This window comes from Phyllopteryx taeniolatus, chromosome 3, assembly GCF_024500385.1.
Source record: "Phyllopteryx taeniolatus isolate TA_2022b chromosome 3, UOR_Ptae_1.2, whole genome shotgun sequence".
NCBI lineage: Eukaryota > Metazoa > Chordata > Actinopteri > Syngnathiformes > Syngnathidae > Phyllopteryx > Phyllopteryx taeniolatus.
In genome coordinates, this window is record NC_084504.1 from 7,529,161 (window position 1) to 7,557,122 (window position 27,962).

At 41.6% G+C, this 27,962-nt stretch overlaps 1 protein-coding gene and 1 long non-coding RNA gene across 5 annotated transcripts in view; one reads left to right on the forward strand and one right to left on the reverse strand.

Moving 5' to 3' along the window:
* Positions 1-235: 235 nt before the first annotated feature.
* LOC133474769 (uncharacterized) lies at positions 236-27,809 on the forward strand. 2 transcript variants are annotated; one of them, XR_009787619.1, is made up of 4 exons: positions 236-344; positions 26,931-27,061; positions 27,319-27,377; positions 27,679-27,809. It is a non-coding gene; the product is annotated as an uncharacterized LOC133474769 (long non-coding RNA). The 2 variants fall into 2 exon arrangements; XR_009787618.1 differs by lacking the exon at positions 27,679-27,809 and adding an exon at positions 27,463-27,561.
* unc5db (unc-5 netrin receptor Db) overlaps positions 6,553-27,962 on the reverse strand; it is a 212,070-nt gene continuing 190,660 nt past the window's right edge. For all 3 annotated transcript variants that reach the window (XM_061766757.1, XM_061766756.1, XM_061766758.1), the window contains 4 exons: positions 26,898-27,047; positions 20,374-20,538; positions 17,198-17,376; positions 6,553-11,861 (listed from right to left, as the gene is read on the reverse strand). In XM_061766757.1, the coding sequence (XP_061622741.1) occupies positions 11,657-11,861; positions 17,198-17,376; positions 20,374-20,538; positions 26,898-27,047 (699 nt within the window). In that variant the 3' untranslated portion in view covers positions 6,553-11,656. The remainder of the gene's footprint in view (positions 11,862-17,197; positions 17,377-20,373; positions 20,539-26,897; positions 27,048-27,962) is intronic.

A 27,962-nucleotide genomic window follows, 5' to 3' on the forward strand; every position in this document is an offset into this window, starting at 1 on the left:
GCTGACGCTCTAACCAGTCGGCCACCGTGCCACCGATTATTATTATTATTATTATTATTATCCATCCATCCATCCATTCTCAACACATTCTCACTTGGGTCGTGGGCGTGCCGGAGCCTATCCCAGCTATCATCGGGCAGGAGCCGGGGTACACCCTGAACTGGTGGCCAGCCAATCGCAGGGCACATGTAAACAAACAACCATATGCACTCACATGCATACCTACAGACAATTTAGAGTCTTCAATTAACCTACTGTGCATGTTTTTTCGGATGTGGGAGGAAACCTGGTGTACCCGGAGAAAACCCACGCAGGCATGGGGAGAACATGCAAACTCCACACAGGTGAGGCCGGATTTTTTGAGCCCGGGTCCTCAGAACTGTGAGGCAGATGTGCTAACCAGTCGCCCACCATGCCGCCATTATTATTATTATTAATTATTATTAAATATTACAGGTACATACTGAGGAAACATCAACAAAGCATGTGTTGCTGGATTTTATTTGTTGGAAGCCTGGCAACCAGTTCAGGGCATACCCCGCCTCTCACAGAAAATGGAAGGAGAGACATTATAGGGAGACATAGTTTTAGCTCAATTGATATGTTTAATTACTTATGCTTAAATTGTACCTCACTTAGTATTACTGTATTCCTTCTTAACATCTGACAATTAGGTCACTATAAAAATAGGTCATTAATGAAGGTAAATCTATCTTTGCAACATCACCCGACGATGGTGAATGTTTTATAGAATCTTTAAATATCATACCTGGCATTTTTTTATACTCAATCTTTTTAGAGTCGTAACATTCCGCCTTGACATTAACCTCTCTATGGAACCAATAACTTTTCACAATAGGCAACAAATATTTCATTTATACATTCATTTAAAATATTCTATAATTGGGACTTGGGCAGTATTGCTACTCTTGTGGAGAGTGAATTTGAAGTTCTAAATTGCTGTGAATAGCATACTGTCAAATGCATACTACTGAACCATCAATCATAAACTGCATGTCAGTTTTGGAAAACATCACTCATGTGCCCGTTAACATTATCTAAGGAGCGGTTGTCTGCAGCTCACAGATATGCGACCAAAAAGGAAAGGGTGGGCTAAAGAGAACGTCTTTTACACGGTATGGACCAATGGACAGTGGCTTTTGATTGACGTTCAGAACTACCTCAGAATTACACAATTTTATGGTGCTTTCAGCGAACGGCGTAAACATGAGTAGAAATGTATCGATAATTATCAGGCTGGAATTATATGACTGAAGGTTTTTACAAGCTGTTTAGCAACTTGAGACAGTATACAGGTTCACACGGGTACCAAAAGACCACAATTGCACTGCAGTTCATTTATCACTTAATTCACATTTCACCAAAATACCCCTTTTCCTTCTCTTTAAATGTCTGCATCATTTCTTCTGTACCATTTATTCCTATTCGCAACAAGAGACGCAGCTGAAACTTCTAAGCCCCATTTTCCAAGATAAAACGTAAATTTGCATTCAGATGAACGACACAGGATTTTGCTCATCTGTTGCACTAAGGTCAGTATCAGTTGTAAAGATAAAATAAAAATCATGATATTTTCCTTATGTTACACAGTAACAGATATTGAAACATACTGTAAAAAAGTAATGATATAGAGTAAAGTGTAAACTGGGTAAGAAATCTTGTCTGAAGCGCTTTTGCCATCTCTAAATTCATACTGGCATGTGAAATCTATGAATGTTGTTCCCTTGGATCCAGAAAAAGCTCCGGATCTGGATGAAACATTCCCTTCTTCTAACATACAGCACATGTGGCAAGAATATAGTTTGATCTGAGGGAATTTCACACACACACACACGCACACACACACACACACACACACACACACACACACACACATATATATATATATATAGTGGAGAGTGGGGTAAATTGAGCCACAGGGAGGGAGTTAATCTTTTTAGGCAAACTAATATATGAATGTATATTTCAGGATTATGGGAAAGAGTAGTGGAGGCTAGACTCAGGACAGAAGTGAGTATTTGCGAGCAACAGTATAGTTTCATGTCTAGAAAGAGTACCACAGATGCATTATTTGCCTTGAGGATGTTGATGGAAAAGTACAGAGAATGTCAGAAGGAGCAACATTGTAACTTTGTAGATCTAGAGATAGCCTATGACAGAGTACCCAGAGAGCAACTGTGGTACTGCATGCGGAAATCTGGAGTGGCAGAGAAGTATATTAGAATAATACAAGACATGTATGAGGGCAGCAGAACGGTGGTGAGTTGTGCTGTAGGTGTGACAAAGGAGTTTAAGGTGGAGGTGGGACGGCATCAGCCCTGAGCACCTTCCTGTTTGCAATGGTGATGGATAGGCTGACAGATGAGGTTAGACTGGAATCCCCATGGACCATGATGTTTGCAGATGACATTATGATCTGCAGTGAAAGCAGGGAGCAGGTGGAGGAACAGTTAAAAAGGTGGAGGCATGCACTGGAAAGCAGAGGAATGAAGATTAGCCGAAGCAAACTCCACACAGGCCGGGCCAGGATTTGAACCCCGGTCCTCAGAAATGTGAGGCAGATGTGCTAACCAGTTGACTACCGTGCCGCCGCAGGGCACATATTGGACATATTCACAAATTTTTATTTGACTGTAGTCAAATATAAATTGTTATTTTCAGTTAACAGTTTAACTGTGGCTGTTATTGTATTTGGGGCAAATCTTACATAAAGCTAATTAATCCTGCGAGTTTCCTGTTCTGCTGTACATGATAATGACACAGATAGTTAGTTATCAGTGACCATCAGAGACCTATAGTTTCCAAAAATTTGTAATTTCTTCAAATACTTTGTGCAACTCATATTACACCGCTTAGGCAGTTGAGATTTAGTATCTATCTAGTCAAAGGTACTTCTGCGGTGCAGCAGGAAACAAAACTGGTCTCTTCCTGGCAACTAGTAAGTTACTTTAGTTTAATCCACAAAGGTCTTGTACTTGTGACATTTCCTTTTCTTCTGTATACAGAAGCCACGTTGCAATAAATCACTGATTCGTTCCACATAAATTCAGAGAAGGAGAAAGTGGATCAGTAATCTTTCTGAATTGACCATCACAGCTCGAGGAGTCAGGCTGAATTGAAATATGTGTTAGCTTTCAGCATATAGCCTACAAAAAAATTATACTGAGACCTACTAATATTTTTGTGTTTATTTTATAAACAATGAAGACATGCTATTATACTATGAACTTGTTGGCGTTCCTGGTGAGATGATGGGAAATCTCCTCTCAGACCTGGATGAAAGCATCAATCTTTTTCCTGCAAAGTCTGTAGTGCGACATGGCAGCTGTGGAAGCAGTGGTGCTCGACTTGATTCAGGTCTGAGAAAGGCTGAGTTAATCAAAGGTAGCAATTCTTTAAACTGGCTAGACACATATCATTTTTTAACATATTGAAAGTTTTGTTAAATGCGAAAGAACCCCCACATGATTAGGAAAAATATTATCCTGTATTTCCTTACTGCTCTTATAGTGTGTGGTGTACTTGAGATGAGCAACACAGCCCACTACACGCACAACGATATCTCCATCAATTGTGAGTCTTTCCCCCAAAATCTGATGCCTGCTGTTGTAGTATTACAACATAGTGTGGCATAACAGTTATAGCGAGACTGACCTGTGGGAGGCAGCATGGTGCCACAAGGCATCCAGACTGCAAGAAAATACAAAGAAGGAGAAGTAGAAAAACAAATAGATATGTTAATCAAATTTTCAACATACTTGAATATCAAAATAAATGATATCATTGGTAAGAGATGTGATACACGAAAAAAATGAGTCCTCGTTTGGAAGAATTGGATCAGGATTAAGTATTTTATGACACTTCTTATGTCGCAAATTGGCCTAAAATTTCTTGCCCAGAACTCAATGTAAATCATGAGGATATTTCTGACTGAAACCTTGACTCTTTGGTACCATAATGCCCGTATGTTAGTCTTTGAAATGTGATGTTTAAAAAGGCTATTTTTCGATTTTTGAATGGCGGCGTCCGCTTGAGTCATCTAAATTTCAGGGTCAAACTAAGAGGAAGTTTATTGACAGAATTACAAATTAATAGTGAATCACGGACACAGTTTTCTATTGTGTACGACTCTTATGAATGTGTGAGTTCCAACGCCGAAATTTGTCAGAACTACAGAACATCTCAACCGAATTGAAATGTTCAAAAACAGGTGGTAAACCAACAACGTAATCTGAGAAGAACAAGTATTACCTTGCGCGAAACAGTGAAAAAATGCAATTTTGGTGGACCTCGGCTAAATTCACATTCCCAAAATCTGGCACAGCAAAATGAAAAGAAAATGCCGGCCGTTTTTACTAGTAACATAGATAAAATAGAAGAAGAATAGGCTCACTGTTTTCTTAGCTGGTAACCATATTGTGGTGAATGGCTGGTTTTACAGATACTGTACTTAACAAAACTGTTTGCTCCTCCATTTGTGTAAGGCAACAGCACAAGCTTCACGTTGCATCCTAATTGACTATTGTTTCGTTTTACATCCCAGCAACGTCCCTCGGTGTTGACCACACATATTAAGCTTTGCGATCTTAAATGAGTAAGACGTCAAAACTTTCTGTTATATCTTAAATTTGCATATCTTCTTTATCAGCTGCAGTTTACTTAAATCTACAAAGTATTTGTTCCCAAAAATGTATGTTTAAAACATTCCATCTGCTTTTGTTTACTAGCTTATGGGGTCGCCATTTTTAGATGTAAGAGTGTGAATTTGCGAGAATGTGATGTGTGTTCGTAAGTTCCAACTTATTATGCAGCTTTACTAAGAAAACCATACAGAGTTAGTAAATCCTCCGCAACGACAAGCTACATATTGTAGTTGTCGGGCGGAACCTCCCATCTCCCAAATCACTACTTGTCAGGAACAAAAAAAAAAACGCCATCTTGCTTGAGTTCCCAAACACTGCTGTCTGACATTGGGTGTCCTTTGGCTTCCGCCTGGAGCATGTGACATTTTGGTGACTGAGCGCTCTATTTCCAGTGATGCATTTTCAAGACTCGGTTTCAGTGAGGGCGTGCCCTTGGAGATGCGCTTGGCGGAGTGACATTATGGTGTCAGAAAGTCCCTCTAAACTTAGACCTGCTAATACCATGTCTAAGTTGTGGCGCGGGGATCGAACGTGATTTTGATAAATCTGATTAGTGTACATGAAGGCAGAAAGAGGAAAAAAATAAAAAAGGCAGGTCCTGGGACATGTGTGGTGGATGACAGATTTATTTCAACAGTGGGCATTCAAACCTCTTAATCTTTGCAGAAATCACTTCATTGAATGCATTATTATTTACTTCATCATTATTATATATTTTAAATCCACTTACTGGCTGGCACGCCGCTATGGGGGTCAGAGGTACAGTATAGGGGGTGGTGGGGTGGAAATGAATGATCTTTGGTGGGGATATAAATCTGTGAGGTCCACCGACACATTTTAGTCACCAGCAATTTTACACCAGCTCATTCTGTATTGAATAAGGGAATACCGCTAAGGTTGCTGAGACCTCTTCTGCATTTATGACATGACGTCACGATATGCAAGACTATTTGCGCCGCTCTTAAAGGTTATGCAATAACCTGCTTCCATTGGCGGAGATTGAAGATTGACTGTGTTGATGCCCAAACCACCGGAGACATCCCATTTTAAATCCCCTGGTTGTACACCAGTCCACTAAAGTACCAAAACATGGTCTAGCCCGCCTCCTCGCAGAGTGAGCAGATGATACACAAGCTCTGCTGACATGTGGGCTGGATCAGACGTATTTCATTTTGAAATATGTGAACAGACACTGAAGACTCTGAATCATTGTACAAAGCAGTTCATTGAACAGATCATCATTATTATGATGGGGATGGGGCACATGCACAAACTATCGTTTGTGCATTAAATAAAGAACTTGTTTGATATTGATAATTTTTGGCCCTGACAGTTTTTCAAGCAGATATGGGAGAAAAATAATCACTTTTGACATATTTTACACCACAGATAATCAGTGATAATCTTTAAAAAAAATATGATACTTGCTTATGGAGGAGCCATCCTGGAGGAGCTGCACTACTCATTCAACTTCTGAGGGCTGCACAAATCACCTCATGCTACCACTAGTGACAAGGACGCAAATGCAAAACAAGACAGGAATGATCCTGAAAAGATGAGACGGAATTTTTTTTTTTTTTGCGGAAACCACTTACAAAACCATTCCTTCATTGGGGTTGTCCTGATAATTGGCTCTTCTTTCAACCGGCGACTGTCCCATTTGCACAATGGAAGGTGACATTAATTCACAATAATCATTGTTTCCAAAATGGACAGGTTCTTATCCCAGAAGCATGACTGATTTGGAGTTAAACTGTGAAGATTACGGGTTTGTTTTATTAACCCATTTTAGCAATGCATCTACCACTAAAATGTAAAGGTGGACTGTACTGGACTCTCTATAAAGTTATTTGTTTAAGAAAAAACAAACAAAAAAAACAAAACTGACTACTTTCAACTGTACATTTATTTCCAAAAGGCTGCATATACATTTGCAAATTCTACTGTACAGAAAACATCCAAAATGTCCATAATTATAGATCCAATATACCACAAAGCTGTCCTGGTATTACCAAACCCAGGATGTTCAGCACTAGAAAAGCTCTGTAGCCTATTCAATAATATAATTGAAATACATTTTACCTAATGTTTATCAGTGTGATTATTTTTTTCATTCCCATCTGTACTTTACAACATCCACCATTTACAGTAGTTAAACAAGGCACGAGAATAGTGATATGAAGCCAAAGGCCATGCGTGCAGAAAAAAAAGAACGAAAGAAAAACAAAAGAAAAAAAAGAGCATGAGAAGGACCAACTCAGGGTAAAAGGAATCATTTACACAACTTCAAACTTTTTCACCTGAAACAGAGTTAATGTTAGCCAATGTCACCAAAGCATTGTACAGTACACAGTGAGGACAAATCTGTGTATGTGCATGTCTGACATTGTGTTTAATCAAAGAGACACAGTTGACATATCTGAGACACATCTAAAATTGAAGTGAATGCTGAGTAACACACGCAGGATGAGCTCAGTGCAACATAAGCCATTGTTAAACTTTTCATTTTGGCAGTTTTTAATTGTGGCAAATTAAATAGATCATCTGTTACAGTTAGAGATTCATCAAAGAATTCACACGGTTATTATTTATTTGGGCTGGAAATGCAGATGGAGGCAAATGAAAATCTTGTACAGTATGTTCTCCCAGTAAAGTCATTCACATCATTCAGACACAAGGCAGTTCATTGGAAGTCACACCATGACAAACCACTGATATAATAAACAATAATGATCAATATTGTTCAAAATAGCCAACAGAATATCATCTAATACAATATACTGGGCTCTATATTCATAGACTGCGCAATGTGGAATGGAGCGCAAATGCACATCTTGATATTCTTAGCAGCGTAAGGCTCGCTTGCACGTTTGCCTATTTGGCAGACCGGTCTGTGCCAAGCTAGGCGGTGTCGGCGCAACGGGGGGCGTGTCGTTCGGCTTCCGACTGGAGCAGGTGACATTTTGGTGACTGAGGGCTCTATTTTCAATGATGCATCTTCATTTTCATGCAAGACCAAGACTTTGCCAAGCTGGGCGGTGTCAGCGCAGCGAAGGTGTGCCCTTGAAGATGCACTTGATGGAGGTCTTGGTGGTGACTTGGGTGGTGGATGACAGATTTATTTCAACAGTGGGCATCCAAACTATAAAATCCTTCGAGAAATCAATCCATTGAATGCATTATTATTATTATTATTATTATATTTTTTAGTCATTTTATTATTATATTTTCTTTGTCACACCTACAGCACAAAGGGGGGAGGGTGCCGGGGGGTGGAAACGAACTATGGTTAGAGGTGATATAAATCAATGAAGTTCGTGGACACTTAAGTCGCCAGGGAAATTTCATCATCTCATTCAGTATTTAAAGGTCCTGTATTTTGCCAAAGAAACATTTTCTAGTATTTGGAAGTTATATCGTCTCTATGATGCCTCAGTAAACATGTAAAATATGAATTAAAATTGTCCAAGCATTCCTGAGTTCCAGATGTTTTTCTGCCAAGAGGCCTGAAATCAGGTCGTTTGAATTTCTCGAGTTTATCTACGTCACTAGCGAAGATCTCCGTCTCCCTCTCCGCTCCCTCAACATAACAAAGTAGTGATGGTTGGGTCTTCTACATAGAAGCAACCAATCTGAGGAAAGGGGGCGGTCTTAACCAAAGATGGACAAAGCAGATACAAAACTGGACCAAACAGAAGTAGCTGTCAGAGGGGCCTTTTCCAGACACTAGTATGTCATTTTTAAAATGAAATTGACACTTATACTTAGTCCACGTTATAGAATCACTCTAAGAAGGTCTAAATAGCCAACATTTGGTACCTTTAATAAGGGTATACCGGTAAACATCAATGCTACAGTCCTGGTCGCTGAGTCCTCTCCCGCATATATGATGTCACCATGTGAGACTATTTGCGCCGCTTTTAAAGGGTATGCAATAACCCGCTTCGATTGGACAGGATTGAAGCCAGCTTTGTTGACGCCCACACCAGCACCCGTCTTCTTGTCGCCCCCGCAGAGTTACGCCACGCGCCGTGCGGGATTTGAGCTAGTCAGGAAAATAGAGCCCATTGTGTTTAAAACGCATCTGTGAACACGAAACTGAATTTTGTTGCTAATGTTTGCAAATATTTTATATATCTTATTTATATATTTAAAAATTTAACTAATGTATGTTACAACACGCCACATTTGTCATGGCCTGCGTTTTTGTTTTGTTTTGTTTTTTTAACTTGGTTCTGATTATTTAGTTTGTTTCATGCTTTTGTCAGGTTTTCCTGTGTCACATATTAATAACCTTGTGTCAACTTATCAGCTCCCTCCAGCCACAAGTCTTGTCCAGGTGCTCCTCGTTGTCTTGTCAGTTTGCTTGTATTTAGATCCCTGGTTTCTGTCAGTCATGGTTGTTTTATTGTCATTTGTAGTCTGTTGCTGTGAGTCACAGTTCTCCAGTCATGTTATGTTTTATGTCATTAGTTTATCTCTAGGGTTTCTTTGTTACTTGGAACCTTGTTTTTTTTGGACTGTTGGACTATTTTTGCCTGCATGCATATTGTTTTTGAAATTCATCCATCCATCCATTTTCTGAACCGCTTATCCACAAGCGGGTCGCGGTAGTGCTGGAGCCTATCCCAGCTAACTTCGGGCAGGAGGCGGGGTACACCCTGAACTGGTCGCCAGCCAATCGCAGGGCACATATAAACAAACAACCATTCGCACTCACATTCACACATACGGGCAATTTAGAGTCTTCAATTAATGCATTTGGGATGTGGGAGGAAACCGGAGTGCCCGGAGAAAACCCACGCAGGCACGGGGAGAACATGCAAACGCCACACAGGCGGGGCTGGGATTTAAACCGCGGTCCTCAGAACTGTGAGGCAGATGTGCTAACCAGTCGACCAACGTGCCACCTGCTTTTGAAATTAAATATAATTTTGAGATTCTTGCACTCTTGCCTTTTGCCTCAGAATTTCACTTAAATGTTTTTTCGACCTCATTGTGCCTGTAATATTTGCGGATAACCATGGCAATTATCCAATTTGAATGATAGAATTCCAACGATACCACAATAGTGCCTCCCCTTTTCCAAGCAGTCGCCACTGGCTATTTCCCAGAGAATATTTGTTAAACAAACCGTAAGGCATACATCTAAAGTGCGGCTCCAAATTTTCAAGTGCGTAATAAATTTATAAGTGAAGATGTTTTGACACTGGTTAACACAGACTGTTAATTACCAATTTCCCGAATAACACTGATGAACCAGGTGTTACATAGGAGCATGCAGCTCCTTCACGTAACTCCATTAATCATTCAGTATGCCTGCACATGGTCACAAGTACTGTGATTGTTAATTTCCCGATATTCAGTATATTTTGTTGCTCTGAAGGAAATTTACCGTACGTATACCTAATGTGTTGCCTTCAACACACATTTATGTTACTTCATGGCAACGACATTGTATGGTTTATATTCGGCCAAGGCACTAACCATGCAATTTGGAAAGATTAAAATTATTTGACTTGGTTGGTTGCAAAGGTCAGTCAATATACGGTATACTAATTTCTTCCCGCAGTCAGTAAAGAATTCATTAATGTAATCATTTATAAAATCCACGTGCCTTTCCTCTTCTTAGGTGAACTTAATTAGTCTGTCAAATATAACAATGATATGGAAAGAAAACCAAACAGAAACTAACAGAGTAATATAGAGGAGCGTATTTCTGCAATTCCTACCTGTTTTATTGTATTGATTTTTACTGTTCCGATCTGTGATCGGACTAGCACAGTCGGAATAATCTCAAACCTTTGGGGGTGTCAAAATATATTGTGAATATATTTTATTTCCAGTTTTCGAGTCTTCCTGCTACCCCAGTAAAATGGAGATGCATGGAATTTTGTTTGGTGTGCTCATGTGAAGTCAACATGACAGCTCTTAACGGTGTAATTGGTTGATAAGCCACAGTCATGCAGCCCCGACAGCTCCCTTTTTCAGGCAGTGAAAAAAACTGTAAAAACGCGATATGCAATCACTCAACCACTGGACAATGCGAGAATGTCAGGCAGTCACTCTCTAACCATGCTGTCATAGTGTAGATCAGAGGTGTCAAACTCTTTTTTGTCGCAGACCATATTGTAGTTATGGTTTCCCTCAGAGGGCCATTATGACTGTGAAACCATAAAAATCTTTAATCGGCTTCATCATATTTACACGCGAAATTTATGAAATAGTTTTGGAATCAGAAATCAATGGTAATGGGTTTTTCAACTGTTGTTCATGTTTGGTAACACAAAAATGCTTGCAGTATCTCAACATTATCACTTATGATATATGACCATTTGAAATTTCGTTGCAGATTTTAACAAGAATCATGGAAGTTGACACACATTATTTTCCTTCGCGGGCCACATAAAATCAAGTGGCGGGCCGGATCTGGCTCCCGGGCCTTGAGTTTGACACCTCTGGTGTAGATGATGGAAAGTATACCATAATTTTATCATACAACATATATTATGCTCAAAGTCTGAAAATAGAACTAGATCTTCAGGACAGTTTTAAGAGATGAATATGATCCAATTCCTTGAATTTTCACAAATACAACATTTACTGTATGCAATTAGTATCTTCTGCCAATACTAGGGTGGATATCGCGTTTGTTCTCACGGCAAATCAAAAACTACTAGACACACAATATCTGTCTCTCCCACCAATCCACTAGGACGGAATACATAAAATTAAGTTGTAAACAAAAAACAAAGTGAAGTTGATTAGCAGTAGCGGTAGTAGGCTGCTTAATAAAGAGGACAGTAGTAATAGAATCCACAGCAGGTAAAGCCGAATCTCTCCCTGTTGAGACAGATCATTGTGTCTACATTGACACATTGCGCCACACCACCACACTTCATTGTGTGTACTCAAGACAGGTTGATGTTCTTCCTTCAGCCTGGATATTGAGATGCTGAACCTTCTGCCTTATGATTTGCAAATGTGGAGATTCATCTCAGACTGCTCTCCTGTATTTGATTCAAGTCAGTCTCCTGCTCATCCTGATCCCTGGGGGAACTTTTGGGGTGAATCTTGCCAATTTCCTCAAGGGCACTGGCAAGAGAGTCAAGGTCAGCCGTGTCCTGGTGGCGAGCCTCCCATAGGCACAGTATGACGGCTGAGGGACTCTGCTGCTTTGCAAAATAAGCAAGGTTTCTGTTGAGATGCACAAAAAAGAGATGAATGAATAGAAAGAAATTATGAACATTGGGAGTAGGAAAACTATTTAATGCTATTAGATATGGACAAACATCTTGGAACACCTGGCCGTTACACACAATGGAATTAAAAATGGAAGACAAATGCAGTTGGTCTCTCGTGTGCTGCTTTAACAGTGTCCCATTCTTTCTCATTTGAGCCAGATAATATACTTAGTACAAACAGTATACGGTACAGTATTGACCCTTTTTTCAGATGCAGATTATTCTATTCCTCATCCCATCATTATTTATTATGGTAATGTTAGTGGGAGGGGGACTAACAGGAAAGCTATTGTCATGGCTTTCTGACATGTTTGTACACTTGGCATGTTTTGCCTGCTCCGCAGTGACTTGGCTGGAAGCATGGTCAGGCTCCCTCATCTCTCGGCTCTGGTTGATGAGCCACACAAATCACTGATCTCCTGCTTAGCTCTTCAACATACACTTGTGTTCAGAATAATAACAGTGTGTTAAAAAATAATTGGTAAAGCTCAAAATCCTGACATTGGTTTCTATTTACATGCATTGGGAATGCCGGACATTTTATTTCAAATCAAAGCATGAAGAAACTTAAAAAAGGAATTGTGGAATGTCGTCCAATAATCCTGTTCCAAATACATTTATCTGTATGGAAATGAGCGGCACGGTGGCCGACTGGTTAGAATCTTGAACTTCACTGCTAATTAAAACCAAACAAAACTCCTATTATTCAGAATACAAGCGTAGGCCTGGGTAAGATGACCCTTCATTGCCAGCTCTCTGCTTGGCAATACTTTGACACTTCCAGTAAGATATTCTTGAACCTTTGCAAACCAAATGTATGCTTATAGTTTATCCTGACTCGACTCTTCTACCACCACCACCACCCTTGACGGATTTTTGTTTATTCACATTACTCAGTCCTTAAAAACTGCTTGTTTTTCTTTGTGACCCGATTCTGCCACTTTCTTGTGTCCACCTAGAAACTAAACATAACAGCGAGCTACTTTTCTGTAGCTGCTGTAAAGTGCAGATACATAGTATGTAGATGACATGTGCTTATCAGCGCTGCCTGTTATGGAGGATCACTAAATGATGTGGTATGCAAAACTGATTGCATAAACCAAGGCCCTCATTTACATGGTGGAATCATGATATTCCGCTGAATTCATGAAATCATGAACCCAGATCAGGTAAGCAAAATAATAATGAAAATGTTTTTTATTTTTACATGTTAGTAGACTGTAATGTATACAGAGCTGCCAACCTATAAAAATTAACTTCCGGAACAATTGTCAAGAACATTTCCATACGACAGTCATAATCATAATTGCAAATAAATTATGGCTTCAGTACTTGTCATAATCAATGCAAGTTCAATTATGTACGAACAAAAGGGGGGGGGGGGGGGGGGGGGAAATCAGCATCCAGATAACTTTTCTAAGATTGGCATTAAGAAATACCAAGTACCTCAAGCTTTGAGGAACTGCTTCAGTTTCTTCTGTCTGGAATTGATCTACCCTGTTTTGGAGAAGATTCTCTCAGAAAGGACTACAAAGCAATGACTCTGCGTTGCATGAGCACCAAGTTAGCAACAGTTCCATTCGACACACTGGCACCATCGTGAACATTTTTTTCCAGAATTTGCATTGTCAATACATTTGAAATGTGTCCAGGTTGTTGTCCTTTTCTTGCTGCTGTCACTCGTGTCTTTATTGGCGTCCCTCCACGCAAACTGTTTTGGAAGTGAATTTTTATAGGTTGGCTGCTGCTAGTAAACTGTACCCTCAATTTAGTAATCCGTACCCTCAGTTTAGTAATCCGTTCCCTCAGTTTAGCAAATGTCTGGGGCTCCGTATACCTACGTATATCTGTCAAGTGAAGTAAGTTCTTTTTGTATGTTTTATTCTTACTGGTGTGAATTCTGTGTTTAAATTGTCATGTCGTGATATATCCTACATCCCGTTTTTTAACTGAAAGACAATATTGCTGTAGTTCGAGGGGGTTGATCATTATATAGCAGGACCGGCTACAATTAGCCTGCGTGTTTCCTAAACACAGTACTAAATTGAGGGTACGGATTACTAAACTGAGGGTACGGATTACTAAACTGAGGGTACGGATTACTAAACTGAGGGTACAGTTTACTAAACTAAGGGTACAGATTACTAAACTGAGGGTACAATTTACTAAACTGAGGGAACGGATTACTAAATTGAGGGAACAGATTATCAATGAATTTTATTTTTCTCATACCTTGGCACCAGGGGGGGTCCGTACTATACTGTATGTCTTGCACTGTAATTCCCACTTCCCATGTGTGTTTCCTCTGTCTTTCTCAGTCAAACCTCTCAAGTTAAATGGCCACCCGCTCCTGAATACTGATTCTCTTCAAGAATTCTTCCTTAGAAGGAATTTGCCAATATTGTCAAAGGTCTTGCTTGTGTGTCTTAAATGATATAAGGACATAAACCTATTGCGTATGAAAAGTTCCTTAGAACCTTAAGATGCTAATATCAGGGCCAGGTGGGTTTCCAAATCATAAATCGCAGGGCACCTTGTTCAAGTTTTTATGACTCCACGTGGGTCTATAGTTGTCGTTGTCATGCTGCAAATGAAATTTGGGCGTGATGAGAGTCAGTGATGGTCCTGCGTGATGAATGAGAAGCGGTCTGAGCTTCTTACTGCAGGCTGCTGACCAAATCCACCATAGTTGAAACTTCGCTCAGACCTACAAAGAATTCTTAAGAATGTGCCTTTCAGACTAGATACAACCATTTGGCTCAACCACACAGTAACTATTGTTATCCCTGTGGCGTTGTCTCATTTTTGAGGGAAGATTTTGGCTCTTTGACCTCCAAAGACTGGCTGTCAGGTGATGGTGCTGACGGACATAACTTCATTTCAAAGGTAAATAAAATTGATGTCTCTTTTCCCCCCTCCGATTGCCTGGCAACCAGTCCAGGGTGTATCCTGCCTCTTGCCCAATGTCGGCTGGGATAGACTCCAGTTCACCTGCGACCCTACTGAGACCAAGCGGTTTAAAAAACAAAATGAACGGACAGATGGTGTCATTTATCTGCTGTCTGCAGCTCTGCAGAACCACTTGTCAGCTACAAAATGTATGGTTGTTCCAATTTCTTCAGTAACCTTCTCTTTTTTAAATCCCACTTTATGTATTCATTCCTCCATTCTGCCATATTCTCCCTACTTACGATATTGTTCATCAGCACAAAAACTGCTAATATACTTTTTTTTTTGTGTGTGCAAATAATCTCTGGGACACTCCCGGAATATTAATATAGAGGTGGACATTTGCATAATGGGACCTCTTTAAATGCTGCAAGTGATATAATTACAGTGGGATTTTCATATCTAATTTCCAAAAGGATTAAACGTGTTGATAATTATATGCAAATAAACCTACCAGCATAGATACTCTAATAAGCATTTGAGGACATAAACTTTTATTTAAAGAAGTACAAGTTGTTGATTAAGACCTCTGAGCACCTTCAGATTTTTCAGGAAAACTAAATCTATTACATTAAATGGACAGTTAAATGAAATAAACAACAACAAAACAAATACATTAAAAAAAAACATGCATCTCCCACAACACCCTAAATATCTAATTGTAAACATTAGTACTAAATAAATATGACTTAGGTCACTATGATTTCGGTATCTTAAATGAACACAAAAAAAATGGTGTGTTCCTGTGAGCAGGCATTACCATCTGGTTAACGCTTTAACCCTTCATGAGAATTCAAAACATATTCAAGAATATGTTACCATCTCAAATAATTTCTCTTAACAGGAGAACAAACCCTGTGTTGTTTAGATTTGTTGTTGTTGTTTTTGTTTGCATACCAATGAATTTGTCATGTACGGATGGTCCGGTAGGGGTCAGTGTTTCACTGCAGCTCATTAGAACTCTCCAAGGACAATGAAAGAAGGTAACTTGAAAGGCTGCAGCATTTGGTCTGATCCAAAGCCACCAACCAGTGTGGAAAGGAAATCTTATCTAGATAATTTGGAACCCCAAAGGACTCCAAGATAGGAGACCGCTTAGCAAGAGACTAAATATCCACCACAATTGAAAGCCCTGCAAAGAACATTGAGGATCACCATCACAATAGGGGCTCCCCCCATTTGTTAAACACACACACACACACACACACACACGCACACACAAAACCTTATCAGTGCACATACTGTTGTTTTGAATTACACTTGACATTTCATCAGGTAAACACCGGTCATCTCAAAATTCAGTTTTTACAGAGGTAACTATATTCAATTTTGAGTTAGTAATTAACATGATGCTTAATATTGTAATTGGACTTTGCAGTGATGTACAATTGCACCGCATCATAATGGGGAAAAAAAAAAATTGTAAATACAAATGGCTTGGTATTATTACGTTGGTAAAATTATTTTGAATACAGATCTCCTCTTGCGGCGGCACGGTGGCCGACTGGTTAGAGCGTCAGCCTCACAGTTTTGAGGTGCGGGGTTCAATCCCCGGCCCCGCCTGTGTGGAGTTTGCATGTTCTCCCCGTGCCTGCGTGGGTTTTCTCCGGGCACTCCGGTTTCCTCCCACATCCCAAAAACATGCATGCATTGGAGACTCAAAATTGCCCGTAGGTGTGAATGTGAGTGCGAATGGTTGTTTGTTCGTATGTGCCCTGCGATTGGCTGGCAACCGGTTCAGGGTGTACCCCGCCTCCTGCCCGATGATAGCTGGGATAGGCTCCAGCACGCCCGCGACCCTAGTGAGGAGAAGCGGCTCAGAAAATGGATGGATGGATGGATCTCCTCTTGCGTCTTATTAGATTGTGCCGGTGACCTGTGTGTGTTGTCTGATCACGAAGCATGGGACAAAATATCCATTTTCGATACTCCCTGTCCACTTTAGGGTTGCGCATGGGCAGGAGCCTGTCCGAGCTAACCTTTTGTTGACACCCTGGGCTGGTCACCAGCAAATCAGAGGGCAGGACAATAATATTGATATTGCAAAATATTGCGTCCTTATCTTTCACTGTATAGTATTGATACAACAACATAAAACATACTGTCGCTGTCCAAAATACAGAACAATTAGTGGTTGTGCGCCTAACAAGCCTGAGTTAATGTGATCTGAAAATATTTATATTCTCTCTATGTTAGATGCATTCTGTGCATTTTAACAACCAATGAAAAGAAATTCCACTATTACATGCATATAACACTTGGAGTCAGTCTCATCAGCAGAACAAAGGTTCCAAATTTGACACAATCTCACATCAAATGCAAGAGAGGAAAGCGGCTCACCGATCTAAGTGGAGTTTGTGGGCTAAGAGTTGCCAGTCCTTGCCCTTGGCGTTGGCAGTGTCAAAGGTGGCGCAAATCCTCTGGCGGATGGATAAGGGGATTTTGAAAGCCTTGGGCCCCGTCTGAGAGGTGATGGTGCAGTCTGTCTGCATGAAAATTGGAACCAATTCCTTTTCAGTCTGGGGAAAAAGACAGGTTTTAATCTGTTAGTAAACAGATTTATTTTTTGAATAGTCATAAACATCATTACAACAACACTATCCTGCATCTGTATATAATGTCATCTAAAGGTTTGTACACAAGAAAGATCTAATTTAAAAAATGAGTTCCAGTTTCTCTGTATGTTTCAGACAACATTAAAAACAGTCAATACGATCCTTCCGGTCATAAACAGCTACAATAACTACTAAAACTCGACCATGCAAACCAACGGTTTGTACTCCTGATATTTTAAAAACACATTTTTGAACACTCGGCAGGTACTCTATTTGGGTTAAGAATTGGACTTATGGTACTAATGTCTCTCCGCGGGTCACAGTAAACATCCAGAACAAGAGTGTTCCATAATTCACGTATCAATGTAACATACTCACGTATGCATGCACCCGCTTTTTACTCTCCAAAATGGCAGTTGTACACGTGTCCAAAATAACTGCTTTTCTATTTATTTTTTCAGCAAAAAGCCAAGCTGTCTAAACAGCCACAAACAACCTGCATTTTCAAAATGTACTAGCTGCATGGCTATTATTTTTCAAAGTTTGAATAATTACAATTGGTGCAGTGTATAATAATTTACTGATAATTATGTATCTATGAATAGCATAGTATATATACACATACACACACACACTTAGCCAAGATATATATATTTTTAAGTAGTGAAGAAGAATGTTAAATTAGGTTTGCTAATTAAAATAGCCATCATGGTTTGTCATTTTTGTGTTTTGACAGAGCTAATAATACTGTATATTACATAGTTCTACCACTGCTGCAGGTGTAAAAAAAAAAAAGCTGTTTAGCTGTCACTTCTGACAAAGAATTCATCCTCCTGGGATGATGAAAGCTGAGTAGTGTTGAAGGCCTCGGGCAAGATAAGCATGTAAATGACTGAGTGTGAAAAAGCACTTGTGAGCAGAAGAGTATCACTCTCCTCTGCCTAAACAGACGCTTGTCAAGGTGCTCTTGACTAAGGATTTCAAACTCCGAGCTGCTCCAGTGGAGCCGCTCAGCTGCTGACAGAAGACGGTTGTTACTCTGAGAAGCTCCCAGGTGTTCATGCATGTGAATGTGAAAGTACCGTATTTTCACGACCATAAGGCGCACTTAAAAGTCTTACATTTTCTCCAAAATGGACGAGGCACCTTATAATGGGGCGCACCTTATGTGTGCACTGAGTTCCAACATCTATAAATGTTGTTGTGTGATGAGCTTTACTTTTATTTATTTTTTTCTTTGTGACTTTTTTTTGACCGCTTGACTTACTGGGAACATTTCCTGCCAACACGCTGCTTATACAGAGGAAAAGCGGACGTGGCTGAGGACAGTATGAGGACGTAAAGGGGGAAGGGTGCGTGAAGGAGGACGCGAAAGCCACGTCCCGAGTAGGTATATAGCGCCGGGGTGTGCATTGTGCAAAACAACATCGGTTTGGCTCAGGACCCCCGAAAATGGCACCTACGAAGAGACACGCTTACGAAGCACAGTTTAAACTGCAACCTGTCAGTTACGTGGAGGAACACGGGAATCGAGCAGCCGCGAGAGAATTCAAGATCAACGAATCCATGGTTTGCAAGTGGAGGAAACAGGAAAACGAGCTTCGCCAAGTCAAGAAGACGAGGCTGCGTTTCCGCGGAAACAAGTCGAGGTGCCCCGAGTTGGAAAACCAACTTGAGCAATGGATTAATGAGCAAAGAACAGCCGGGAGAAGCGTCTCTACAGTCCCCATTCGACTGAGTGCAATAACCCTTGCAGAAGAAATGAAAATCTAACATTTTCAAGGAGATCCGTCTTGGTGTTTTCGTTTTATAAAACGGCGCCATTTATCCATCCGGGCAAGGACTACCGTGGCGCAGCAACCTCCGGTGGATTACAAGGAAAAGCTGGCGTGGGAGCGATGGATGACAGATGGCGAACACAGCTTTACTAAAACTGGGAGGCAACGGCAGGCGATTTACACCACCATATGTGAATGGATTGTGGATGCTTGGGCTAACGTGTCTGCTTGCACTGTTGTTCGAGCTTTCGTAAAAGCCGGCATCATTTCTGAGGAGCCGCACGGCAACGAGACTGACTCTGACAAGTACGAGAGGGAACCTGGCGTGTTTGATTGAGAACTTGCCCAGCTGTTCATTTCGGATACAGAAGATGAGGACTTTGATGGATTTGTGGATGAGGATTGATAAAAAAATAATGCGAGTACATTGTTAAATACTTCAATAAAGTACAACCGACCTCAGTTTTGCTCCCGCTGCCTTTTTAAAAACATTGTTTTAGCGTGCATGCATGCTACCGTATGTTTTAAGCTATCATATGTTTTGCCATGCCTGCGCCCAATAATGCGGTGCGCCTTATCCATCCATCCATTTTCTGAGCCGCTTCTCCTCACTAGGGTCGCGGGCGTGCTGGAGCCTATCCCAGCTGTCATCGGGCAGGAGGCGGGGTACACCCTGAACTGGTTGCCAGCCAATCGCAGGGCACATAGAAACAAACAACCATTCGCGCTCACAGTCATGCCTATGGGCAATTTAGAGTCTCCAATTAAGCCATGTTTTTGGGATGTGGGAGGAAACCGGAGTGCCCGGAGAAAACCCACGCAGGCACGGGGAGAACATGCAAACTCCTGGTGCGCCTTATGTATGTGTTAAATACAGAAATAGACCCCGTAACTGAGACTGCACCTTTTAATATGGTCGTGAAAATACGGTACTTATTTTCTGGACAAAGTCTCTCTCTGAATAAAGATTCATAAATGCATGGAAGTGCCTGGGCTGCTGTTATGTATTTACTGTACAATTTTGGGAGAGAACATAGTGGTATCGTCACTCTTTTTATACACAACGCATGCTCAGGAGAGCTGCCGCTGCTGACAGTGGGCATGCTGCAGGAAGGTTAGACAAACGTTGAGCAAGAAAGTACACTGTCCCGTCCATCTCCCGCCCGCAGCCGAAGTGGCTCACCTTGCCAACAGCTGTGTAAACCTGCAGAATCTGTTCATGGCCTTTGACCTGCCGCACGCTGATTTTGCAGGAGAGCTGCGTGGTGCCTGGGCTGTATCTCTCCAGAGAGAAGGCACAGTGCAGAGGCTGCCGGTTGCTGCACCACACTTGAGGGAAGGAGAATTCCTACGAGCAACACATAGTTACAGCGTACACAACAGTGGTATGCTCAAAACATGATTCAGGTCTCAACCTTAACAGGACCCATTCTTACACACACATTAGCCACAACAAAGGAACAGAAATATGAGTTGTAAAAAAATTTAAAAGGGAAAAAAAAAGCACAGCATGAAGCCTTTATTTAAAAGAGAGAGAAAAAAACACAGCATCTCTGATGCACAGTTCTAAGGGGTTGAAAACTTGGATCCAGCTTCCCTGTGTGGAGTTTTCATGTTCTCCCCATGTTTGCTCTGGCTTCGTCCCGTGTTCCAACAACTGAACTGAAGACTCTATAGTTGTCTAAAATGTAATCGTAAAAATGAGGAAGAATGGTTGTTTGTCTACATATGCCCTGCGATTGGGTGGCAACCAGTCCATGGTGTGCCATGCCCCTCACCCAATGAGGACAAAGGAAATGGACGAATGGATGGATGAGAATAGGATTTGCGCCGAGAGGAGATTTTAATATTTACACACTTGTATAGCTAATATATAATAAGGTTCAGTTTTTAATGACTGTTGAAAAATGGATTTCATCTATATTTAATTTCTGGAAAACCGGCACATATCTAGGAATGTCTATGACCTCTTCTGTATTCCATCACTGCCAAATCCACATATTAATACATGATTTTTCAGTAATTCTCAGAGGAGACTGTATTAAAGGTGTTGACTTATGTTCCTGCTGAATACCTCGTGATTTTGATCTTGACTGCACGGCACAGCACAAAGCAGCAGATAATCGTCAGGCAGAGGTAGGGGGAGGTGCTGTCATGGGTGTGTGTTCCGGTTGTTGTTTTCCCCCTGTCTCGTACTCACCTGCTCCTGAGAGCATCTTCACCACCTGTGCCTCGTTCACCCTAATTACCCCTTGCATTTAACCTCGTGTCTCATTCTTTCTAGTCGCCAATATGTTGTACTTTGTCGCCGCGTTCTAGCATTCCTTGTTTCCACGTCACAGACTCACAGTAAGACTAGACCCTGTTCCGATTATCGACCTCGCCTTTTTGCCTCACGTTTTTGGATACTGTTGCCTTTTCCGATTGCCTGCCTGTGTACCGACCTCTGCCCGTATATTAAAGCTCTCTTTTTGAAACTGTCCATTTGTTTTGGAATCGTGCATTTTTGGGTCCTATCTTCAGTTCCGTTCATGACAGAACAAACTGGACATGGACCCAGCAGACTCAGACCCGGTGCGCAAAGCCCTTCAAGCGCAGGGTCAAGGCCTCTCGAAGTAGGAGGAGCAGCTTGCTGCCCTCCACCTTCATCTAGAGGGACTGTCAGAGCATCAGGACAATATGATGAGACAGGTGGCCTCATAGTTTGAAGTTCTTATGAAAATGATCCAGAAGAAGGAACCAGTTGGCACAACACCCGATACCGCCACGGTACCAACGTTTCCATGTGAAGCAGTTACCATGCAACCAACTGCCACCTCCGCTGCTGTCTGCCCACAGCTCTCTCGACCGGAGAGGTTCACTGGAGATTCTGGGAATATTAATCAGTGCGAACTCCACTTTGAGCTGCAGGCAGTTGCCTTCCCCACCAAGTGGGCAAAAATCGCTTTCGTCATTTCCCACCTGACTGGTCGTGCGGAGGCGTGGGCTACTGCTGAATGGAGCCGCAATTCCGCCGCGTGTCATTCGTGGGCTTTTTTCGTAAAGACTATAGAGCAAATCTTTCAGTTTTCCACACCAGATCGTGAGGCAGCTCGCTCCCTTGTCACTTTACACCAAGGCAAGCGCAGGGTTTCGCATTCTATCAGCTGAGAGTCAGTGGAATAATAGGGCACTACTCGATGCATTTTTTTCAAGGACTATCCCCCGCCGTCAAGGATCATTTGGTCCCGCTAGACCTACCGATCGACTTGGACACTCTCATCGCTCTTGCTGTAAAGATCGACAAAAGGCTTTTGGATCGCAAGCTGAACGGAGTTCGGCGAAGGTTGCCTCACCGCGCACTTGGGGGACGAGCCTTGGTGACCAGCCAAACCAAGGCAGATCCCCGGTTTCCGGTCTCAATCCACTGGCTAGCATCACCACGGATGAACCCATGCAACTGGGCAGGTTCCGTCTCTCCCCTGAGGAACGTCAACGCCGGCTTCTACTGCGGGCAGTTGGGTCATTCTGTGAGCAACTGTCACATCAAGGTTGCCGGTGCCGGTAGCAAGGGTACGGGAGCGTTGAGTCTAAATTTCATTAAGGAAGACCCTACCCGGGTTCTTCCTAAAGTGACACTATGCTCTCCTGATCAAGAAATTCATACACCTGTATTAATTGACTCTGGTTCTGATGCAAACTTACTCAGCTCCCTCCTCGTTAGACGGATGCACCTTAGAACCTTTCAAATAAAACGCCACCGCAACACTTATGCTGCAGACGGCAGTTTTATGGGCAAGATCACTCACCGCACCCAAAAACTCATTGACATTTCCTGATTCTCACACGGAACGCATTAGTTTTCAGGTTTTCGACGCCATGACCTTATTTTAGGGAACCCTTGGTTGAAATTACATAACCCCCACATTGACTGGTCCTCTGGGCATGTTATGTCATGGGCAGCAATTGCGCCCAGAACTGTTTCAAGCCTCCATGTGATGTTCAGGGCTATGTTTCAAATGACAATCCACAGACCCCATCTGGGGATCCTGATTTATCTCAAGTGCCCACCTGTTACCAGGACATTAAAGACGTTTTTTTCCAAGTCGAAGGCCAAATCCCGTCCACCCAACAGACCTTGTGACTGTGCCGTTGACTTGCTGCCTGGAACCACACCTCCACGGGGGAGGTTGTTCTCTCTTTCAGGGCCGGAACAAAAAGCTATGAAGGAGTATGTGGATAAATCACTGGCAGCCGGGATTATTCGCCCATCTTCATCCCCTGCGGATGGACAAGAAGGACAAGACTCTGCGACCCTGTATCGATTACCTGGGTCTCAATGATATTACTGTGAAAAACAGATACCCTCTTCATCTCATCTCCACCGCCTTTGAGTTCCTGGAGGGAGCCAAGGTTTTCACCAAACTAGACTTAAGAAATGCATATCATCTAGTCAGGATAAGGGAGGGGGATGAATGGAAAACAGCATTCAACACACCGACGGGACATTACGAGTATTTGGTGATGCCTTTTGGACTAACTAACGCTCCAACTGTCTTCCAGAACTTTGTCAATGATGTCTTGCATGATATGTTGAATGTGTACGTTTTTGTATATTTGGACGATATTTTGATATTCTCCCCGGATGAGGAGACTCACATCATTCATGTCCGCTCTGTGTTGCAGCAGTTACTGCAGAATGAACTATATGTCAAGGCTTAGAAATGTGAGTTCCACAAGGCGTCCGTTTCTTTTCTGGGGTTCGTGCTGGCTCTAGGTGAAATCAAAATGGACCCTTGCAAAGTTGATGCTGTGACTAATTGGCCCACTCCCACGTCACGCAAAGATGTACAAAGGTTCTTAGGGTTAGCTAATTTCTACAGAAAGTTCATTAGAAATTTCAGTTCTATAGCCTCGCCTTTGCATGATCTTACCTCGCCACACAGACCTTTCGTATGGAACCCGCTTACTCAGGCAGCTTTTCAGAAACTTAAATCGAGCTTTACCTCCGCTCCCATCCTCACTTTGCCAGATCTCAATCAGCAGTTTGTGGTAGAAGTTGATGCATCTGATGCCGGTATAGGAGCAGTGCTCTCCCAGAAATGTCTCAAGGATGGTAAATTACATCCTTGTGCTTATCTCTCCAAAAAACTGACCTGAGCTGAGAGAAATTATGACATTGGTGGCAGTCAAGGTGGCTTTGGTGGAGTGGAGGCACTGGCTAGAGGGGGCACATCCGTTTTTAGTATGGACAGATAACAAGAACCTGGAATATCTTAAATCTGCTAAGAGATTAAATGCGAGCCAGGTTCGATGGGCTCTGTTCTTCACTAGATTCAATTTCACGTTATCCTACCGACCTGGTTCTATAAATGGTAAGCCAGATGCTTTATCGTGCATTTTCTGCGCAGAAAATTCTTTGTCCGACCCTAAAACCATTTTTCCCAAGTCATCTTTCGTTTCTGCTTTTGTTTGGGACATTGAGACGTTGGTAAAGGAGGCTCTGAAGCACACTCTTAGCCCTGAAAATTGTGCTAAAAACAGGCTTTATGTGGTTCCGACCTGAAGGGGAAGAGTCAACCACTGGGCTCACACTGACCGGACTGGGGTGGTACTGTCATGGGTGTGTGTTCCGGTTGTTCTTTTCCCCCTGTCTCGTACACACCTGCTCCTGAGAGCATCTTTCCCACCTGTGCCTCATTCACCCTAATTACCCCTTGCATTTAACCTTGTGTCTCATTCTTTCTGGTCGCCAGTTCGTTGTACCTTGTCGTCGCGTAACCCAGCATTCCTTGTTTCCACGTCACTGACTCACAGTAAGACTAGACCCTGTTCCGATTATCGACCTCCTAATTTTACATTTAAATGTGTTTTAAATCACATCAAAATATACAGATATGTGTCCTTAATGTGTCCATAGCGGCAGCAACTAAGATAGTCAGCTAGTATTTTCTGCTACTGTATGTTTATTTGGACAGCAGAAAATGCAGAAATCAATGCATAGTTTCTCTCAAGTTTAAGAGTGTGGGTTGCCTTGCTCACGGGCACCTCGACAGTAGTCAGGACGCACAGTAGCTTCTCTCCACCTAATGGTTGCAGAGATGTTAGTCTTAAAACGCTAATTTGTTGTTTGAACTGAAACAGCTTGTTAATGTTAAGTCTTTTTCCTGTAATGTTTTGTTTCCTTTCATTTCTTCTGTCATTTTCTTTTGATAGCGTCGACTTTGACTTCACTCAGGGTAAGACAGCAGGAAGTAGCACATGCTGAATAAATTGCTGATAAGAAGATGAGACTGAGTGAATATGTGTATAAAAGAAAGTTGGAAATGTTATTCTTGGTCAGACCTCTTCCGTGAAGTTCATCTGATGTGCGTTTCGATCACTCATCCCATTTGCAATTATACATTTCGTAAAATAAAACCTTGGTATTTCCGCCACTAGATAAAACATATTGAAATAGACGGCGCTTAACAAACTGTATTAGACCGCCACTCAATGTAAGGTTTATGCCACAGCATTCGTAAAAAACAAAAAATAACCAATATATTGTTTTGTAGCGGCACGGTGTCCGACTGGTTAGAGCGTCTGCCTCACAGTTCTGATGACCGGGATTAAATCCCCGGCCCCGCCTGTGTGGAGATTGCATGTTTCTCCCCGTGCCTGTGTGGGTTTTCTCCGGGCACTCCAGTTTCCGCCCACATCCCCAAAACATGCATGGTAGGTTAATTGACAACTCTAAATTGCCCGTAGGTGTGAATGTGTGCGCGAATGGTTGTTTATATGTGGCCTGCGATTGGCTGGCAACCAGTTCAGGGTGTAACCCGCCTCCTGCCAGATGATAGCTGGGATAGGCTCCAGCACGCCCGCGACCCGTGTGAGGAGAAGCGGTTCAGAAAATGGATGGAAGCATGGATATTGTTTTGTCTGTAATATAATGTTAAATACACTGGTAAGTCGGAGATATTTAACCGTAAAGGTATTTTTAATGCTAAAACATTGTTACTATTCAATCCAGCTTTGAATTTTCAATTTACTGTTTAACAGAAAATGTAAAAATTGTACATAATTATTGTATTGTCGAATTATAAAATTAATGTGCAGTTTACATGCAGTGAACATAAAAAATTGTTATGAGGGTGAATGTTTGGTTAATTTCTGACTTCTCAGAGAAGCTTAGAGCTCGCTCAGATTTGTGTATATAAAGGTGAAATCAGTGGGGATTTCCTATTAAAACATCAACTCATTGACAGCTCACTAAAATGGAAGTTAAACATGTTTTTGAAAGATTTATAAAATATTCATGTTATTCTGTTTTCATGACAAGTGGTCTAAATACATTTACAAAGCATTGCATATACAGATCGATTGAATGAAGCAGTTTAATGGACCTGATAAGTGCCCACTATACTAGAATAAAAACACAGCACACAGCAGGAATATTTTTGCAGTGTTATGAGGAAAGATACTTCTACTTAAGTTGTCATTTGGCCAAATTAATTAAAATATTAAATGAATGACTTGATAAATTATGTAGTGTGTATAAAAAAGGGGGGAAAATGTAGTTTTCACACTATTTGAGGAATAAATGTGGGAGAAACATCCTAGACACACCATAGCAATTACTGTAGCTTTAAACAGCATAAACAGGATAATGCCAATTAGCACTTTTCTGGAGACTTTTTCAGTCATCTTCTTTTAGAGCAACTTTTCAATTATGCCGACCATTACCTGACAGGTGGTAAAGGGTTTGATGCTCCACAGGAACTGGGGGACATCCTGGATAGACACCTGCAGGCTGAAGGTGTTCGCTCGAAAAGGCAACATCTTTGGCTCCTCGAGAAGCTGACCCCCTCTACTCTTCTCTGCTGCCACCACTCCCTAGGTGACAAAAGGTGCGGGAGAGGAAAAGGAATGCTTAAGTGGTACAGTTAAAGAAAGTATCAATGTAATGAACATAAATAATAGGAAGGCAAAAGAAAATAGAAGACCAACACATTTTTGCATACCAGTATGGACACCTGTTACTAACCCTTTTTTTGTCAAAATCCTCTTATTGCCTTATCACAAATATTAATGTTGAAATGTGTTGGCAAGAAGCGAGTGACATGTCTCCACTTTAACAAATCCTTCCACTTGTGTTCACCATTAGCATCACATTTACAAGAATCAACATAGCAGAATGAAGCTTGGAGTTGACACTGTTGAAAGGTTTGTGTGGGTGTGTCAGTGGCAAACGTCTGTCTCCCAAATTGAATTTGTGATGATGAAAGAGCTCTTCTGTTGTTGCTTGCAGGTGATTATTTGTCATCACTGTTGAGTGTCCCAGTGGGATGGTTTCATGTCTGGCCTGTCTCTCCTAGAGCATTTCAATCATTGCAAACACAAGTGTAACTGATGTAAGGTCACTCAGATTGAAAGCCAGCACATGAACGCTGTGGGATATCCATGAGTGTGTACTTATTTGTTCTGAAGAATGTGCTTGGGGTAAATTGCATATTGTCTTTCACAGGGCATGAAAACAGACTGCAGACAAATGTTGGTTGAAACAAGAAAAGAGACAGCGAGCAACCTGGAACATATATTGTCTCATCTGCCATATATCTCGATATGAGAATTAGTCATTGCTCATTTTCTCTGTTTTTCCCTATAAAAGCATTGCTGTAAACTTTGATGTGTGATGATTTATTTGAACCTATCTGAAACCATCAAGATTACACGATTCAGATTTAGAGTCACCTGTCCCTGATCTGCTGTTTGAAAAATCCCTTGAGCCCAAGATTACTTGATCGCAGC